The following is an 18,394-nucleotide window of genomic DNA, read 5'->3' as shown; positions in this document are numbered from 1 at the left end:
TTGCCTGAAAAGAAGTAACTGGAGTCAGGCCATTCCTCCATAAAGTGTCCTGAACTTAATATATTCAACCACTTGGTATTCTTTTGTTGATAAGAGTACTATCTCTTAAAATTTTATGTTGAAGAAAAATGTTATATTTTCACCCTTCTGTAATGTTTCATGAGGTTTTTATAATTTCAGAGACCAAACTAGTTGGCTGTATCAGGTGACCAGAGAAAGTCTACAGCTTCCTAGAATAAATGGGTTTATGTGAGATATTAGGATGTGGTAAATATATTTTTCCATCGACAAGATGCATTAGCCACGCAAGTGGATGACCTATGGGCTCATTCAGAAAGAAATAAAAGTTTTTCTGAGCATAGGTGAGCATTCCCCCATGTCTGCTCCCTCAGCATAGAGCAGTATTTTCTTTTGCCTTTTTGTGACTGTGCATTAACATGAAATCTTTTTTGTTTGGTAGCAGGTGTCTTAGCTGATAATTTACTGGGTTTTTAAATTGTCTTCATAAGAGCTGAAAACTTCACTTTGAAGTGAACAGTAAGAATAAAATTCCTCCCTTAACAAGGGTCAGTAACAACATTTGTTCAAGCATTTCCTAAAAACGTAATTTATACTAAAAAGAAAAATGAGTGAAAACCGAGCAGAATATACAGAGGAAGAAAAAAAGAAAACTCCCATTGACCTATCTCTCCACAGTACTTCATATCCTCTTTCATAGGTTAGTTAACTATCAACAAAAGACTTTAGAAAGTACAATTTAAGGCCTTTCTTGAAATAGCCAGAAACCATCACTCCTGACCCAAAGGATAGAAGACACTGAGTTGTACTTGCCAAAACCCCAAAAAGAAGAACATGTTACTATTTTGTCTATGCAATCATCTCTGCGCAAATGTCTATTTCAGTCTAGCTGTATCTCTCGGTATAGAGCTGCATTCTTGCATATTATTGGCACAGACAACCTCTGCTCTAAAGCACCCATTAACAGCTGGTGAAGGCTTCATTGTCTGTATGGAGGGCAAAACCTATCTTACCACACACAAAAGGTCAGGTCTGCACATCAGCTTAAGAAAAGAGAAACCTGCATGATGCTATGTTTTCTATTGAGAGATCTGATTTCAGTCCAACATTGCTGAATGTGCACCAATTTCCATCTCTGGAACATTAGTTTATGTTCAAATGCTAGGATAAAGTTATGTCCAACTAAATGATGTGCCTGCCAGTGTCAGCAAAGAACACCTCTGCTGTCTCTGGAAAAGATGATATGACCATCCTTTCTCTGTTATTTAGTGCATGAAAGGTTCCTATTGGACATCTGTAAGAGAAGCAGCATGATTTAAATTCAAGGTATTTTGACTCTTCATGCATATCAGTTGGAAGACTGATGATAATCTTTTGTCTTACCCCTCTGCTTGTCACATTATTTTGATCAAGCCTAACCACCCCCCCCCCCCCCCCCCCCATCATGCGAAGAAGACTGCAGGTGTCTCAGATAGGTGCCCTGCAATGACAGGGAGAAGTACATCTCCTGTAGAGGGCAAAAGTTACTTTTTGTAAAGAAACGGGCACAACGGATTCCTTTCTCTATTCAGGAGGAAAGGAAGCCAAGATCAGCATTTTTGGTCGTCATGTTATTGATCTGCCCACTGATGATACTGCGATTCCTGTTAATAGGTTATTATAGGAGCTCTAGTTTGTGCATTTGGCAAAACCTAGTGTCTTGTCCTTCAGTTTCATACAAGCTAGCCATTAATTAGAAAGTATAAACTTGCCCTGACTAAGTATGTGCAGTTCCCTTACCAATTTGTGGTAGTAGAGTCTGCACTTAAAAAAATTAGATGGCCTAGGGTTACCTTCGTAAAGAACGTAATTTATTAATACAACTCAAAAAAATATTATTAATACATATATAAAAATACAAAATTTTGTATTTTTATATATTTTTTTTTATATATGTATTTATGTGTATTTTTTTGAGTTGTATTAATAAATTACGTTCTTTACGATCTGCTTTGTACATTTTCCATCTTGGAGCTTGCAGACCGTCTGCCTTTGTGCTTTCTAGGGTTACCTTCTCCCTAAAGATACAAAGTGTGTTGATCAGCTTGCTAAGAACATATTTTAAAACTCTGATGCCCAGCTTCTGTATTGTAGCTCACCAGTTATACGTGGTGGAAGCTGGAGTCTATGCTGAACACCTTCCACTAGCCTAGAGAATTCAGTTTTATATTGGTAAAGCAGTGCTTTTGAGATTGTGGTGCACATTGATTTTGTGAAAACAGCCAGATATAAAGCTTGGTTCTCATGCAGATCTGACAGATCTTCACAAAACGTGGCAGATCTTCCGTGTACAGGGAAAATCTGTTTGGTGCAAAGGTCATAGAGAATCTGAATCTAATTAAAGACCACTGCATAACACTAAACACTTTGATCCTCTGTTTTGGGCAACCAGGCTGCAAATTCTGAAGAGCCTTTCTACCCCTACAGCGAACAATTTTATTAAAAAGAGCTTTAGCCTCACAGAATTAAAGCATAGTCAAACTTCTCACAGGTGGAGGCCCACTGTTTAAGAGGGGAGGGGGGGAGGCTGTCAATGTTTGCCAACTGTCCTGAAATTTTTGCATTATTGTCCCAAAGCAGAAGAATGGAGTTTAGACCTTTATGTGCAGCTCTGTACTTTATACCCTGTGTATGTAAGCCTGTCCTTCCCTGCTTTCAGTGACACTGTTAGCAGGGGCGTAGCCAGACACCTAATTTTGGGTGGGCCTGGGCCCAAGATGGGTGGGCAGAAGAACCTCACCCCGTCCCACAGGAGATTTGGTCTCTCTTCTCGCCTGCATGCCATATGGTCTCTCAAACATCCCCCCTCTCCCATATACCTTTTAAATAGCAGATTTTCACCAGCAGCGAGCAGCAACTAATACACACTGCTCATGTTGGCACCACACCCTTCCCTCTGATGCAGCTTCATGTTTCCGCCTAGGCAGAAATACATCGGAGGGAAGGCTGTGGGGCCGGTGCGAGCAGTACGTATGTCACTGCTCACTCCAGGCGAAGATCTGCTACTTACAAGGTATGCAGGAGAGACACTTGTTGGGAGTTTTCAGCTGGTGGGGCTTGGGGATCCCTGCCAGCCACGTCATAGGTATGCTGCTACTGGGTGGGCCTGGGCCCACCCAAGCCCACCCTTGGCTACGCCACTGACTGTTAGTACCAGCAAGCCAGCAGACTTCTTATGATGATCCCATTTCCACCATCTAAGCCTATGCAGGCAGGACCCAGGCCAGAGGTCCAGCCAATGCAAAGGCACTAGCGATGGGAGCACTTTGAAGGCAGTTCTAGGGAGGGCTCTAGCATACCTAGGGTGGGATAGTCTGCCCCTGATACTACCTGATACGGCTGTCGGCTCTGCCTGTCCCCTGCCACGGAAGTTGATATCAGAGGGAGCAGGGGACCGGGCGATTCGACATCCGTGCACCTGCTCTGCTTATCCCCTTGCTTGGAGGAGGGGTGTGCTCGGGGGTGGGGGAATGAACTGTGCCCCAGGTGTCATATAAGGTAGGTACGCTGCTGGGAGAAGTTGCTGTGCTTTGCAAGGGAATCTTCTCTGTGAAGTGAGGGGACCGGGTGTTCAAAGGCAACCCACTACCTCCTTCAAGATTGCTGAGAATGAGGGAATGAGTAGAAAGGGGGAGGGGGGGGGAATGTGTGAAGGGGCTGCTACTCCATGAACTTTACATGATGATAGGAGGAGTTGGGGGGGGGGGGAGGGGGCACTCACTGAGTGAGCACATAAGCAGTAACCAGCAGCACAACAGCAATAGTGTGTGTGCTGCTGAAGAGCAAGATAATGCATGTGTGAGTATATATTTCTATGTCTCTTTCTGGTGAGGGCAATGTCATAGCAGTAGTTTTTCCTTTGAACATTTGGCCTGACGTAGAGAAGTTTTCAGATTGGGGATTTTACCCAGGTAACTATATAGGACTGGCCTAACTTCATCCGCCAAGCTAACCGCACACTGGAGTACAGAGTTACTTTACAAACCCTGGACTGAATCGCCTGCACTCTCTCATTTCAGAATCACCAAAGTAGCTTTTTTTTTTTTAATTGCTTCTTCCTTTTGGCACTTAAATTGTTCTACATTTATATTTATTTATTTATTTATTTATTACATTTGTATCCCGCGCTTTCCCACACTTGGCAGGCTCAATGCGGTTTACCTAGTACCAATATAAAGACACATTACCTGTAAATTTCGCTCTTTGGAATGGGCTACCCTTGGCCTCTTTGGTTTGTACTGGAGGAAGTGGTGGATGAAAATGACTTGTGCAGTTTCCCTGAATCTCGTCCCACTGCTCTAACTACTAGCACACTCCATTTGATATATGTTTATTCACAGCCTGCTACTAGAATCAGGCCCTGTATGATTCCCACTCCACCCCCCCCCCCCCCCCCCCCCCACAAACTGCTTCTGGAAAGGTTGTGTTTTGTGCAGAGTAGATGAAGAGAAGGCAGGGAGAGAGTGGTGAATGTGACCTTTTGCTGGGTAATGGTTTGAGAACAGTAGTAGGGGCACAAATGTATGCTTGACTAGGGTTCTATTTTGAACTAGAGGTTGCAGACAATAGGAAAAGTGGTGGCCCTTGAAGACAGAATAAAGACCAAAGATGGCTTGTTCACTGCCTTAGTTGGTCTATTTGGGTCATAGGAAGTGACCAACTGTGAATTTCTCTTTATGTTCTGGGTTAATTTTAGATCAGGGGTTCTCAACCCAGTCCTCAGGACACATCAATCCAGTCTGGTTTTCAAGATATCTGCAATGAATATGCAAGACATAAAGATGCATGAACTCTCTCCAGTGTATGCAGATTTCTCTCATGCATATTAATTGTGGGGTCCTGAAAACCTGACTGGCTTGGTGTGTCTGGGGACTGAGTTAAGAACCACTGTGTTATAGTTAAATTAAGGCTCATTTACAATCCAACATACAGTAGAGCAGTGCTTCTCAACCCAGAATTAAACTCTGGAATTCATTGCCAGAGAATGTGGTAAAGGCGGTTAGCTTAGCAGGGTTTAAAAAAGGTTTGGCCGGCTTCCTAAAGGAGAAGTCTGTAGACCATTATTAAAATAGGGAAAATCCACTGCTTATTTCTGAGATAAGTAGCATAAAATGTTCATTTTCGGGATCTTGCCAGGTATTTGTGACCTGGATTGGCCACTGTTGGAAACAGAATGCTGGGCTTGGTGGACCTTTGGTCTGTCCCAGTATGGCAATACTTATGTACTTATGTCCTTGGGGCACACCTGGCCAGTTGGGCATATTGGTTGTGGATATCCTAAATAGCCAAGATAACTTTGGCATACCAAGGAAGCAGTGATGCAAATCTTTTCAAGCATATTCATTGTGGATATCTTGAAAACTCGATGGGCTGGGGGACATAACAAACACCTAGGAACTGATCTGATAGGACTTGAGAAAAGAAATTAACAGGTAAGTGTAAAATTTCCCCTTTTATAGTACTACTGACATACACTATACAATGGTGATATAAATTCAGGTATAATAAATCTATATGTCAAAGAGCTTACAATCTACATGGATACCTGAGACACTGGAAGATAAAATAACACACCCACTGTCACAAGGATCAGTGGTAGAAGTGGGATTTAAACCTTAGCTTCCACCATTTTTAGCCCATTTCTCAAGCCACTAGGCAGTAGGGTAATGGGTATATTCCCAGTTTTAAAAAAAAAAGATGATGTTCCTCCTAGAGGCCAGTAAGTTTATATTATCGCTGAGATCTTACTGTAGTGCAGAAGTAGGTGGGAAGAGAATGAAAAGGTGATAATGAGAGCTAAGTCAGAGTGGACAGAGGGAACAGGTCTTTTTCTGCCAACATCTATCAAACATATAAATTGCGAGTGACCGTACTCACCCGCAAATGCGCAGTAGAGACTTTCCCTCTCTTTCCCGCCCCCGCGTCAATACGTGATGACGGGGACGGGACAGAGAGGGAAACTGCGCAAAGGGGAGGGAGGGAGGGAACCGTCGAGGTCGCTACCGCTCCCCCCAACCAGAGTCACCGCCGCCGCCCCCCTCCACCCGGACCGGGCCCTCTCTTTGCAATTCAACTTACAATGCAGAAACCGCAGCAGGCAGATCAGCTGAGCTGCCGTCGGCCTTCCTTCCCAGCCTCTGTCCCACCCTCGCCGACGTTACGTCACACAAGGGTGGGACACAGGCAGAGAAGGAACACCAACGGCAGCTCAGCTGATCTGCCTGCTGCAGTTTCAGCGCTGTAAGTTGAATCGCGAAGAGAGGGCCCGGGCCGGCGACTCCGGGGGGGGGGAACGGTAGCTGCGACCTCGGGGGGAGGGGCGGTGGCGGCGACCTGGCAAGGAGGGTAGCTGGAAATCTCGCCCGTTTTAACGGGCATAACGGCTAGTTATACTAGAAATTAAACTTTGCAGAGCTCTGTAGACTCGTGCTGAAGAGAGATCTGTGGGGTGGAATTGCCAAGGGAAGACTCTGTATTCTTTCTCAATTATCTCCTTCCACTCTTCCTGTTCTTCCTTTTCTTCTTCAGTTCCAGAGACTGAGCTGTGGATAACATGGTCATGTTCCTCTTGGCAGCAGTATCTGAAGCTGTTGAGAGAAGCATCTGTGGTTGGTTTGGTTCATCATTCAGTATATCGTTGAACAGAGCATGTTCATCTCCCAAGTTCAGGCTAGACCCAAGCTCTTGACTCTCGCTGTTCCTATGAATTTCTCCCCCAATTTGCCTGCTAGATGTCATTACTGTAGGAGTACCTGAAAGGATCTGGCGTGCTAGACTGAGGTCTTTGCTTTTGGGATGAATGTGTTTTTTCTGATCTTTCTTGCTCTAGTTCTTTCTATTCTTTTTCTCCATATTCTTTCTCAGCTTCTTGGTGTGTTTCTTATTCTTGTCATCGGTGAATGTGCTTGGACTTACAGAGACCATTAGCTTGAGCAGGTTTTTTGTGGCCTGTGTGATTTCTCTGAATGTGGGTTGCTCAGGAGCTGGGATCAGAACCTGGATTCCTGTGATGAGCTGGGGGAATGCAGTTATACTCTCTGGTGCTGGATTTTTCTGCTGGGATATTGGAAGATCGATGATATCTCCCCCAAAATCATAGAGTTCAGGGTCTTGAGGCACAGCAAGCATCACTTTATCATACCTCTTACACCTTTCAGAATTAGAAAAGAAAAACAGATTCATAAGTATTAAGCTCCACAGAACAATAATGGATAAGTCTAAGGAGAAAGTACAACAAATAGCATAGTGCAATCAGATGCCTTCATGACCATCTGCAGGTATCTTCTTGTAATTATTAAAGAGCTGCTTTCTTTTAATGAAGGAAACGCCTGGATAGCACCCCATAACCCGATGAAACAATAGCTTTGGATTTTGTTGCCCGCTTATTTAGATCTAAGTAGAGAGGTAACCACTTATATTATTAAGAGGGGATAGAAAATATGACAAGTAATATAATAATGCCTCTATCGCTCCATGGTGCAACCTCACCTTGAGTTTTGTGGGCAATTTCTATTGCCATATCTCAAAAAAGATACAGCGGAATTAGAAAAGGTTCAAAGACGGGCAACCAAAATATTAAGAGAATGGAACTCCTCTCATAAAAGGAAAGCTTAAGAGGTTAGGGCTTTTCAGCTTGGAGAAGAAATGGTTTGGGGGGGAAGTGGAAATATGATAGAGGTGTACAAAATACTGAGTGGATTAGAACTGGTAAATGTAAGTCAATTGTTTACGCTTTCAAAAAGTACAAAGATTAGAGGACACTCCATAAAGTTCTCATAAAGTTAAAGTTCTGGAGGAAAAGTCCATAATCTATTAAGATAGACATGGTGAAAGCCACTACTTATCTCCTAGATTGGTAGCATGGAATCTTGCTACTTTTTAGGATCTGCCAAGTACTTGTGAGCTGGATTGGTCACTGTTGGAAGCTGGATACTGGGCTAGATGGACCACTGTCTGACCCAGTACAGCTATTGTTATGTTCTTATATTCTACCTTGGAAGGGGAGAGGAACCAGAAGACATTATAACATCTGTGAAGAGAAACCAGAAGACACAGCAACGTCATCTGTGAAGAGAAACTATATTCCTGTCCTTGAGGCTAGGACTCTATGGGCAGCAGTAGTTGCCAGGTATTTAAGAGCACTTGAAATGCTGGAGCACTGGTTTATGTTTTATCATTTCCATACTTGGAGAATGGTTAGTTCTGCACTTACCAGCCATACCAGTAGCGTTCTGTACACTTGTCCTTGTACTGGAACTGGAAGCAGGGCACTTGGATAACATTGAAGAAAGCTTGTCCCACTGCCCTGGAAGAGATGTCATTCACTTTCCTCAGACACTTTCTCAGCCTGTAAGCAAAAGCAGGAAACTTATTAGCCACCTAGAGCTGCAAAGGCAGCACCAGTCACACCATGGCACCTTCGGTCTCTGTATATTTTAATTTTACTTCCAAATGTATGAGGTAAATTTTCATGGAAACAGAAAATGATGGCAGATAAAGGCCATATGGCCCATCCATAGAACATAGTAACATAGTAGATGATGGCAGAAAAAGACCTTCACGGTCCATCCAGTCTGCCCAACAAGATAAACTCATATGGGCTACTTTTTGTGTATACCCTACTTTGATTTGTACCTGTCCTCTTCAGGGCACACACCGTATAAGTCTGTCCAGCACTATCCCCGCCTCCCAACCACCAGCCCCGCCTCCCACCACCGGCTCTGGCACAGACCGTATAAGTCTGCCCAGCACTGTCCCCGCCTCCCAACCACCAGTCCCGCCTCCCACCACCGGCTCTGGCACAGACCGTATAAGTCTGCCCAGCACTATCCCCGCCTCCCAACCACCAGCCCTGCCTATATCATCCACTATCTCTTTCTGCCCCTAAGAGGTTTCACATGCATGCTTTCTTGAACTCAGACAGTCCCCATCTCCTCTACCTCTTCTGGGAGGTTGTTCCACGCATCCACCACCCTTTCAGTAAAGTAGTATTTCCTTAGATTACTTCTGAGTGTATCCCCTTTTAATTTCATCTTATGCCCTCACATTTCAGAGCTTCCTTTCAGTTGAAAGAAACCTGCCTCCTGTGCATTTATGCCACAGAAATATTTAAATGTCTTTCAATTATATCTCCTCTTTATTCCAAAGTAAACATGTTGAGGTCTACGAGTCTGTCTTTATATGCTTTTGACGAAGATCACTGACCATTTTAAGCCACACTCTGGATTGACTCCATTCTGTTTATATCTTTTTGATGATGGTGTAGTCTCCAGAATTGTACACAGCATTCTAACTGGGGTCTCACTAGATACTTAATATAGAGACACTATCGCCTCCTTTTTCCTGCTGGACATTCCTCTTCCTTTGCAGCCTTCTGGCTTTGGTCATCACCCTTTCTACATGTTTTTCCACAGGTCATTAGAAACTATCATTTCAGACCCACTCTTATTTTGAGCATAGAAGTATATCCCCCCCTAAATGGTACTACTTCCTTGAGTTTTTGTAGCCCAAGTGCATGACCTTGCATTTTTTTTTAGCATTAAATCTTAGTTGCCAATTTCTGGACCATTCTTGTAGCTTTGTTAGATCCCTCCTCATGCTATCATCAGGGGTGGCTACTCTATTCTTTTGTATTATCTTAACCCAATAGCCCTACCACAATATTGCAAAGATATTAAAAAGAGCTGGGCCAAGGAGTGATCTGTGTGGTACACTACTGATAACATCCTTTTCCTCGGGGTGAACACCATTTACCATCATCCTCTGTCTCCTTCCACTAGTTAGTCACTTTTCGGTCCAAACTGAGGGCATTTTGTCAGTTACCGATGTGGAACTGTGTCAAAGGTTTTACTAAAATCTAAGTACACCACATCTAGCACTCCCCCTAAATCCAACTGTTTGGTCATCTAGTCAAAGAAGTTTTATCTTATTTATTGGGATTTATTAACCACCTTTATGAACAGATTCACCCAAGGCGGTGTACAGTAGGTTCAGTTTAATATAAAACTTACAATTTTGTTAACAAATAACAATAGTAAAATGACTAAATATAATAAATGAAGTAAACTTGGAAATATGTCAGTAGAATACAAACAATACCATAATAGCATGAACAAATATTCAAATAATATGATCAATGCCTAACGTAGAGGGAAGATAATGGCCAGAGCCTCCCCACTGTCTTCCCCGTTACCTGGTCCAATTGATTGATATGTGCGTCCACTGGGAGTGGATCAATTTGGCGGAACGCCTCCGGTAGGGAATGCTGGCAATTGGGAGACTTCAGCTTCCCCCGGTTTGGAAACAACTTTAAGCCCTGCTATGCGCAGTCCACCTCCTCAACCGATTGGCGCTAGTTCCTTCCTGTTGGAACCGACAGGGTCGCCCCAAGTGGGAGTTAAGGACCCAGAAGAACGTCAGTTGGAGAATCCTGTAAGAGCTATGGAGGGAATGGAGGGCAGTTTACCCGAGGTGTCGCCACGGAATGTGGGGAGAGGAGCTGAGGGACGAAGCGGGAATCATGAACAGACCCTGCTAAGGTACGAACTTCCTATGGCGCTAGTAGCTAAACCAAAGGAAGTAACATTGGACGCATTATGGGACCTCATGTCCACCCTGGGGCAAACATTTATTAATCAGAATAATGAAGTTGTACCGAGAGTAAAATCTTTGGAACTTGCTTCTCAAAAGAGAGAGGAAGAAATTTAGACTTTGGAAATTAAGATGGATAAAATGGATCAAAGACTTGTGAAATTAGAAACATTGCAACCAATGATGGTAAAGGACTTGACGAATCTCAGGCAGAGAATGGAACTGTTTGATAATTTATACAAAAAATCACAACCTGAGATTTGTTAATTTACCCCGTGTGTCAAGTGTTGCTCCTCTCGAAATGTTAAAACACTATTTGCGTGATAATTTGAACATACCGGATCAAAATCTGCCACCATTTTCTTATGCTTATTACATTCCAGGGAAGGTCATGAAGCCAATAAATGATCAACCTATAGATTTTTCTCTTTTGCTTGAAACTTCTGACTCTGAAGTAGCAGCTGCCGCCACTTTGGTGGCGACGGTTGCATTATTGCCTGATAAGGATTGGATCTTCTGCCTGTTTTTTCGAAATAAGGATAAACCTTTTTTAGGGTTTAAAATATTACTTTTTCCTAATGTCTCTAAAGAGACTAGATGACGGAGGAAACAATTCCTAATCCTTAAGCCTGAAGTACCTTCTTTTTAAGATACCCCTGCAAGTGCATAGTGAGGCTTGAGGGGAAAAAATATGTATTTACAGAACCTGCTCATGTTTCTGCGCTAGTCAACTCGGCGAAAAAGGAAACGTGCTAAAGTTTAAGATATTAACTCCACTTACCAGAGATAGCATTATCCTAGTAGCACTTTATGTGTTATTTTCCTTGCGTTTTTTTTCTCCCTGTGATTTCCGAATTCTTGGATCTCAAATTATGAACTTGAGTGTCAAATTACCTATGATGTATTTTCCTGATTTGGTTATTCTAAATCTGATTATTATTTAATTAACAGATGCTTTTCCCAACAAGGTGTTTCTTGTATAATAATGTTGAAATGAATAAATAATAAATAAATAATAATATAATATGATGTCAGAAAAATACCAATGCAGCACCTAATAAGCAATGCAACAGAACATTCAAATAGCATAGATACGAAGCTAGTGGTTTTCTATGTAGCTGAGGGGCCAGGTGCAGATATATAGATGGGGATAAGATGGATAGTACAGAGTCAATTGGAATAAATAGATGAGTGGCTAAACTCAAGGCAAAATCTTTGTACAGTTAAACAAGATTATGAGGAACTGGTCTAAGTTACAGGGTATGCAGCAAGCTAGTTCAGGTGTAGAGCGAATGTGTAGTCAGTCATCACATGTATTAAAGACTTGTGAGAAGAGCCAGGCTTTCACCTGCTTCCTGAAGTAGATGTAGTCTCAAATTAGATGTAGCCCCTCGGGGAGTAAGTTCCAGAGTGTGGGGCTACTCCTGAGAAGGCTCGCTGGTGGGTATCAAATCATACATTTCTTTTGATTAGGGTACCGATAGTGATACTCCTTGAAAGGACCTTAGAAGACTCATCTGCTTTTTCCCTCTTTCTCTCCCCATCCTTCCATCTGCTTTTTCCCTCTCCCGATTCCGGCCCACCAGCGCCAGCCCTAGCTCCCATTACCGGCCACTGCTGCTTTTCCTATTGAGCAACAGGGCCGGCGCTACAAAAAGAAGCAGCGCTCAGCTGACTGAGCTGAGCACTAATGACAAAAAAAGCTGAAAAAAAAAAGCGTGGCACCTCCGCAGGCAGCCTTGAGGCATTGGCTGCTGGCTCTGCAGGCTCCTCCCATCTCTTACGTCACTGCCCCTGGAGCGACGCAGGGGGCAAGTCCATTCAGCTTCATCCATTTCCCAATTTCTCTCACACAAGAACTGGACATTGTTAGCATATAAACAGCTTTCCCAATAGAGGCTAAATAAACATTAAAAAGCAAAGCTGACAAGCCAGCCCTGCGGAACCCCTCTATGAACAGATATCATCAACCAGGTGGCACCTCTACTCTGCACGTGTATGGATTGTCCAGAAAGGTATAAAATACACTCACAAAATATGTGCATATCAACCAACCAATACATGCACATTAAATTTTCCAAGGTTATTTGTGCAGATATAAAATTACCCCAATGTTCGTCCAAAAGTTACCCATTTAGAAGAGAGAGGAAATGGATGTGTTCTGGGGGTGGAGTTTCAACTTAAGAATGGTGATTATCAGCTGTTACCCTGTTAAGTTTATCCATTTAAGCAGAACCATATAAACAGCTGTCCCAACTTTCCTGTTTAAATTTAGAACCCTATAGGTAGTGTTTCTATCTAAAGGAATATGACTAATGAAAATTAAGGCTGCCAACTGGATCCAGATTCGCAGGTCAGGGTTGATCCAGTCCTGGGTTTAAACTGGTCCATGCAGAGGCTTGTCGTTCTGATTTCTCCCTGCATGCACTCTGGTAAATCCAGGACTGGATCCACCCTGTCCTGTGAATCAGGATTCAGTTGGCAGCCTTACTGAATCATCCAGCATAAAAATAAGCAGATAAGTCATCCGCTTACCTTTATTGGGGTGGCAGCTGAATATTGACCCCCATGATGTTCACTTATGCATTTTTACAGGAACATTCTGGGGGACATGGTATGGTGTTGGGCATGATAATAATTACTGAGTTTAATTATGAAAATCGTAGTTGGGGGGTGAGGGTGGAATGGTTTGCTTTACACCCTTGCAGCCTGGCCAGACCAGTGGGCAAACAGGGCTACCCCATCCTGGCATGGGTCAGATCAGATGGAGGGAAGGGAATTAGTGACGTCAGACAGGGTGGGGCCACCACAGAAGAGCGTCTTCACCCTCAAAGCGAGCGAGTGGTGTCGCCCCAGTTTGTTCATTTCTCCCATTAAGGATGGTCGTACTCCATTTCCTGGTAGGAAGTAAATCAGAGCAAGAAGGGTTCTTACCCAGCTCCTCGTAAGTATCGGCGTTGTGCCGGGCCCCACACCACAGTGTCCCCGGGTAGGTGAAGCCACTGCTGGAGCGGTACGGCTTCTCAGCGGTCCGGTCTTCAGCTTTTGCCAGTCGCGTCCCAGCATCTTTCCCACTTAGCGCCGGCAGACACGCCTGGCCTCGGCTAACCCCAGCGACCCTTGATGCTCACGGTCCACTGCCAATCCTGCAGGGGTCTGACCGTGCAAACCCCGCCTGCATTGCTGCATGAAGGAGCTGACTTGCTGCTGCTGCCGCACCATGGTTCACGCTAGGAGCTGCCTACCACCATCCAGGGTCAGGGTCACCAGCTCCTGACCATCGGACACTTGCTGAGTGGGGGTGGGCAGAAATGAGCTCAGGGAGCATTCCCAGCCATTCAGCCTGGTCTCTGTGTCCAGCTGCCGGGCTGCGGGCCAGAAGAGGCAGAGCAGGAAGATGCCCCAAAATATGAGTAGAGCTGGTTTCAGCACCATGGCTCAGAGACAGCAGCCCATTTGAGAGTTTAGAGCTGGATTTATAAAGCCCTGCCAATGGTGGCCTGAGATTAACACAAATGGTTTTTAAGGGGAAGGGTTTATAGTCATTTACATTAACATCTGATTTCTATTTTGCCCTCCCCTTTGCCACCCACTCAGCTCTCTCTTACATACACACACTCCTTACAGTTTGATTTGCTGGGATCGGATATTTGTGCAGTGTTGGCTTTGGGATTTTTAAAAAAATTGTAATACCGTACTGAAACATTGGGTCAGTAGTAGCTCAGGCGTGTATTCTAGTACTATGCTGGGACATTGAGTCAGCAGTAGGTCCCGGGGAGGACTACCGGTCAACACCATATTGGGAGCTCAAAGGGAAGAATGTCCCTAATAGTAACTGGAACACTGGATAAGCAAACTGTGGCAAAAATGCCATTAACACCATGCAGTAGTACTGGGTCAGTTTGCTGGTTCAGAGAAAGGAATGCCCCTAAGACCATGTTGGAACATTGGGTCAGTTATGATTCTACATACAAACATAAGAGTAGCCATACTGGCTCAGACCAATGGTCCATCTAGCCCAGTATCCTGTTTTCCAAACAGTAGGCAAGCCAAGTCACAAGTACCTGGCAGAAACCCAAATCGTGGTAACACTACATACTACAAATCCTAGGGCAAGCAGTTGCTTCCCATGTCTGTCTCAATAGCAGGCTATGGTCTTTTCCTCCAGGAATTTGTCCAAACCTTTTTTTTTAAACCTAGATACACTAACCACTGTTACCACATCCTCTGGCAAACAGTTCCAGAGCTTAACTATTCATTGAGTGAAAAAATATTTCCTTCTATTTGTTTTTAAAGTATTTCAATGTAACTTCCTCGAGTGTCCCCTAGTCTTGGTACTTTTGGAACAAGTAAAAAAAAAAAATCAATTTACTTCTACTCATTCTACATCTCTCAGGATTTTGTAGACCTCAATCTGTCTCTTTCCCAAGCTGAGGAGACCTAACCTCTTTAGCCTTTCCTCATACAAGAAGAATTCCATCCCCTTTAACCTTTTTGTCACTTCTTTGAATCTTTTCTAATTCTGCTGTATCTTTTTTGAGATACGGTGACCAGAACTGAACCAAGGTGTGGATGTGCCATGGAGCAATACAAAGGCATTATAGTATTTTCTGTCTTATTCAGTATCTCTTTCCTAATTGTTCTTAGCATCCTGTTTGCTTTTTTTGGCCGCCACTGCACACTGAGCTGAGCAGAAGATTTCAGCATATTATCTGCAACTCTACCCAGAACCTTTTCTTGAGTGCTGACCCTCAAGGTGAACTAAACTTTTTTTTCTTTTGGATACAAAATTGGGAAACGCATTTAGCTAGAGGAAAGAATGTCCTAGTTTGTGTATGTGTGTTTGTTTTGCTTTATTTTTGTCATTGTTCATTCCTGGACTGGTAGAGTACCCTATTGGGGGGCACAACAGGGGATTTCTATTGGGGGAGGTGCAGGAGCCTGTTTTATTTTTAAAGTTGCTAGCCTCTTTAAGAAATGGCCCGAAAGCATTGGGCAATAGCTCGGCAGCCCGATGCTCCTGGGCCAATGGACTAATTCAGGATTTAGATCACTTAGAGGTTGTGATATTCAGCTAGTGACACTTAGCATTTTGCTGACCACCACCAGTATTATTTCCTGATAATCAATGCTCATCCCTTTCTGGGTTTCAGCATTGAATATCCAGTTTTGCAGAGCTGGCTAATGTATAGCTGCTTGATACACTTGATTCTTATGTGATAACTACTCCATTTTGTATTTGTATTCTACTGGTCTGGAGCTTACCTCTACGGTACTGTGTAAGCCACATTGAGCCTGCAATTAAGTGGGAAAATGTGGGGTATAAATGTGATAAATAAAATATTCAGCACTTAACCTGCTATGGGTTACTGCATAAAGATAGGACAGCCTTTTGATGTACCCTGAACTGAACTTCTACCTACAGTCCTGCAAGGTGGGGGGGGGGGGGGGGTAATGCTGTTTCTCTGTCACATTTTCAACAGAGAGGGACAGGCAAGCTCTGCAGGACTCCAGGGAACCTGCATCCACTAATTAAAAACATGATATTGAAACACCACGCCCCACTGGCTGCACTGCTTAGAGGGAACAGTGTTTATACTGTCCCATTTATGTGGTTAACCTGGCTGGTTAAATGTTAAATATCAGCACTTAACTGGGCGGTGCTGACTCTGCCCCTGGAACACCACCAAAATAGCTGATTTGCAGTTTGGTGCTAACCAGTTATTTTCAGTAGCACTAACTGGTTAAGTCCTACTGAAAATTAGTGATTAGCCCCAAACAGGCAACTTAACCAGCCAGGAGCCATTTGTGGCCAGTTAAATCACTTTGAATATTGACCCATCTGATTTTAATTGGTCCAAGTACTGGCTGTTTCTGGATGCTGTACTCTTCCCCAGTTTTTCATTAGTATAATGCCTCCCTGCACAGAAGCATCAGGAGGAAGGAAAGGAGGGAAGCAGCTGCCAGGAATCTCAGGATCCTACGCTTAGGAACAGCGCTAGGATTAGACACACTGGGGTCCAAGGCAGAAACGAAGATGAGGGCTAACGTTGCCAAGTATCTTGAAGCTCTGTCTTAGTGGCATTATTTAGGTTCAGCATTGGAGTCTGCTGTGATGAACTGGCTCTAAACAATTGCTGTATTTATCTTCCCCTCTCCTCACTCAACCCAGCCCTACGTAAGAAAAAGTAAAAGGCTGTTTCAACAAAAATAGTTTATCATTTATCTATTAAAATATTTATAGCTTGCTCTATCCGTGGTACTCGGCAGGTAAATTTACATGCACAATCCCCAAAACATAAAAAGACAAACCATTGCAGTCAACATAATGCATCGGACAAAACACACCACTAGCAGTTCTTTGCCTGTTGAAACAAGAATTAGTAACATTTTCAATCTTCCTCCAATTGCTGTGGCTGCTACTATAAAATGCTTCTTTGGGTATTAAAACATCAAGAGAAACAACATTGTAATATCTGGACTACTTCAATAAACTAGGGTAACATAGACTCAAAAGAAAAGGAATAATTCCTTTTAGCCTCTAGTAAGCACAGCATTAATGACTGAACATTTTAACTGGGTCCAGGTCCTTTGACTGCTGGTTACTTTGAAAATACCCCTCGTGATGGGGTGGGGGAGGGCTGAAAGAAGGAAGGCTTTGCACCCTGTTGCTCAGTAGTGGGATATGTTACAACCTATAGGACTGAATTTTCTTTTGGATTCCTCAGCATTGTTCCTTCTCTCTCTCTGTTTTGCTTTGCCTTTTGATTTCAGAGAGATGCCCTTTGTGTCAGTGTACTCCCCTAGAGACAGAGGAATGACCTGTTTTTACATTCTGATCCAGAGGAATTTACAATAAAGGAGTCTTTTATTTAAGCACAATAATCAAAGTTGTATTAAGGTGCCCTGAGAGTTCTAGTTAGGGATTATGGAAAAGCTGTGAGATATGCAATCACATTGCTGAATGAAAGTTTCCTTTTTTGCTGAGGCAGCTCTTGTATTGCACTGAGGCTCTTTCCTCACAGACTGCTTTCATCCTTGCCTCATGGACACCTTGAGCCTTATAGGGAGGAGCCCCATTGGATAACTGCTTGACTTGCATCAGTCCTAGAAGGATAGGCTGACTGAAGGGTCTGATCTTTGGATTCTGTGTTCCAAATATCCTAGAACACTTCCACTTAAGAGCACTCACTGCCAAATTGCAGCATACTTGAAATACTAGCAGAAATGACCTCTCAGCAGCCAGCACAGATCCCTTTGTTCCTTTATACTCATCTGCTCTTACTACTAATGTCGTTAATCAGTTCTGTTTAATTTTGTTTGATGATATATTGCTCTTCAGGCTGCAAAGCATAAGGTTGGGTGTAGAGGAGAGGAGGCAACATTATTTTGGGTATCCTGAAAACCTGACTAGTTGTGGGGCCCCCAGAATAGTTTTGGGAAGCCGTGTCATGCTTCCTGTATGACACGCCAGCTCAGGAAGGTGATTCCAGGCATTCAATAAAGTAGAATCTGGGAGTTGGAGGAGAAGGGTACAGGGAAAAGCAGCTTGTATAATGAACTCAAGTGGAGGAGTGGACTTTGGTCCTGGGGAACTGGGTTCGATTCCCACTGCAGGCACAGGCAGCCCCTTGTGACTCTGGGCAAGTCACTTAACCCTCCATTGCCCCATGTAAGCCGCATTGAGCCTGCCATGAGTGGGAAAGCGCGGGATACAAATGTAACAAAACAAAAAAAAAACTCCTGG

At 43.6% G+C, this 18,394-nt stretch overlaps 1 protein-coding gene across 1 annotated transcript; it reads right to left on the bottom strand.

Annotated features, from left to right (window-relative positions):
- Positions 1 to 6,882: 6,882 nt before the first annotated feature.
- Positions 6,883 to 14,082, bottom strand: PROCA1 (protein interacting with cyclin A1). The gene is made up of 3 exons (XM_030222136.1): positions 13,877 to 14,082; positions 8,270 to 8,404; positions 6,883 to 7,207 (listed from the first exon to the last, which is right to left on the bottom strand). Exons 1-3 carry the CDS (start codon positions 14,080 to 14,082, stop codon positions 6,883 to 6,885), a joined length of 666 nt encoding a protein of 221 aa, XP_030077996.1.
- Positions 14,083 to 18,394: the final 4,312 nt, after the last annotated feature.

Source organism: Microcaecilia unicolor, chromosome 13 (genome assembly GCF_901765095.1).
Source record: "Microcaecilia unicolor chromosome 13, aMicUni1.1, whole genome shotgun sequence".
Lineage (NCBI taxonomy): Eukaryota > Metazoa > Chordata > Amphibia > Gymnophiona > Siphonopidae > Microcaecilia > Microcaecilia unicolor.
This window is presented reverse-complemented; position numbering and strand designations above follow the sequence as displayed.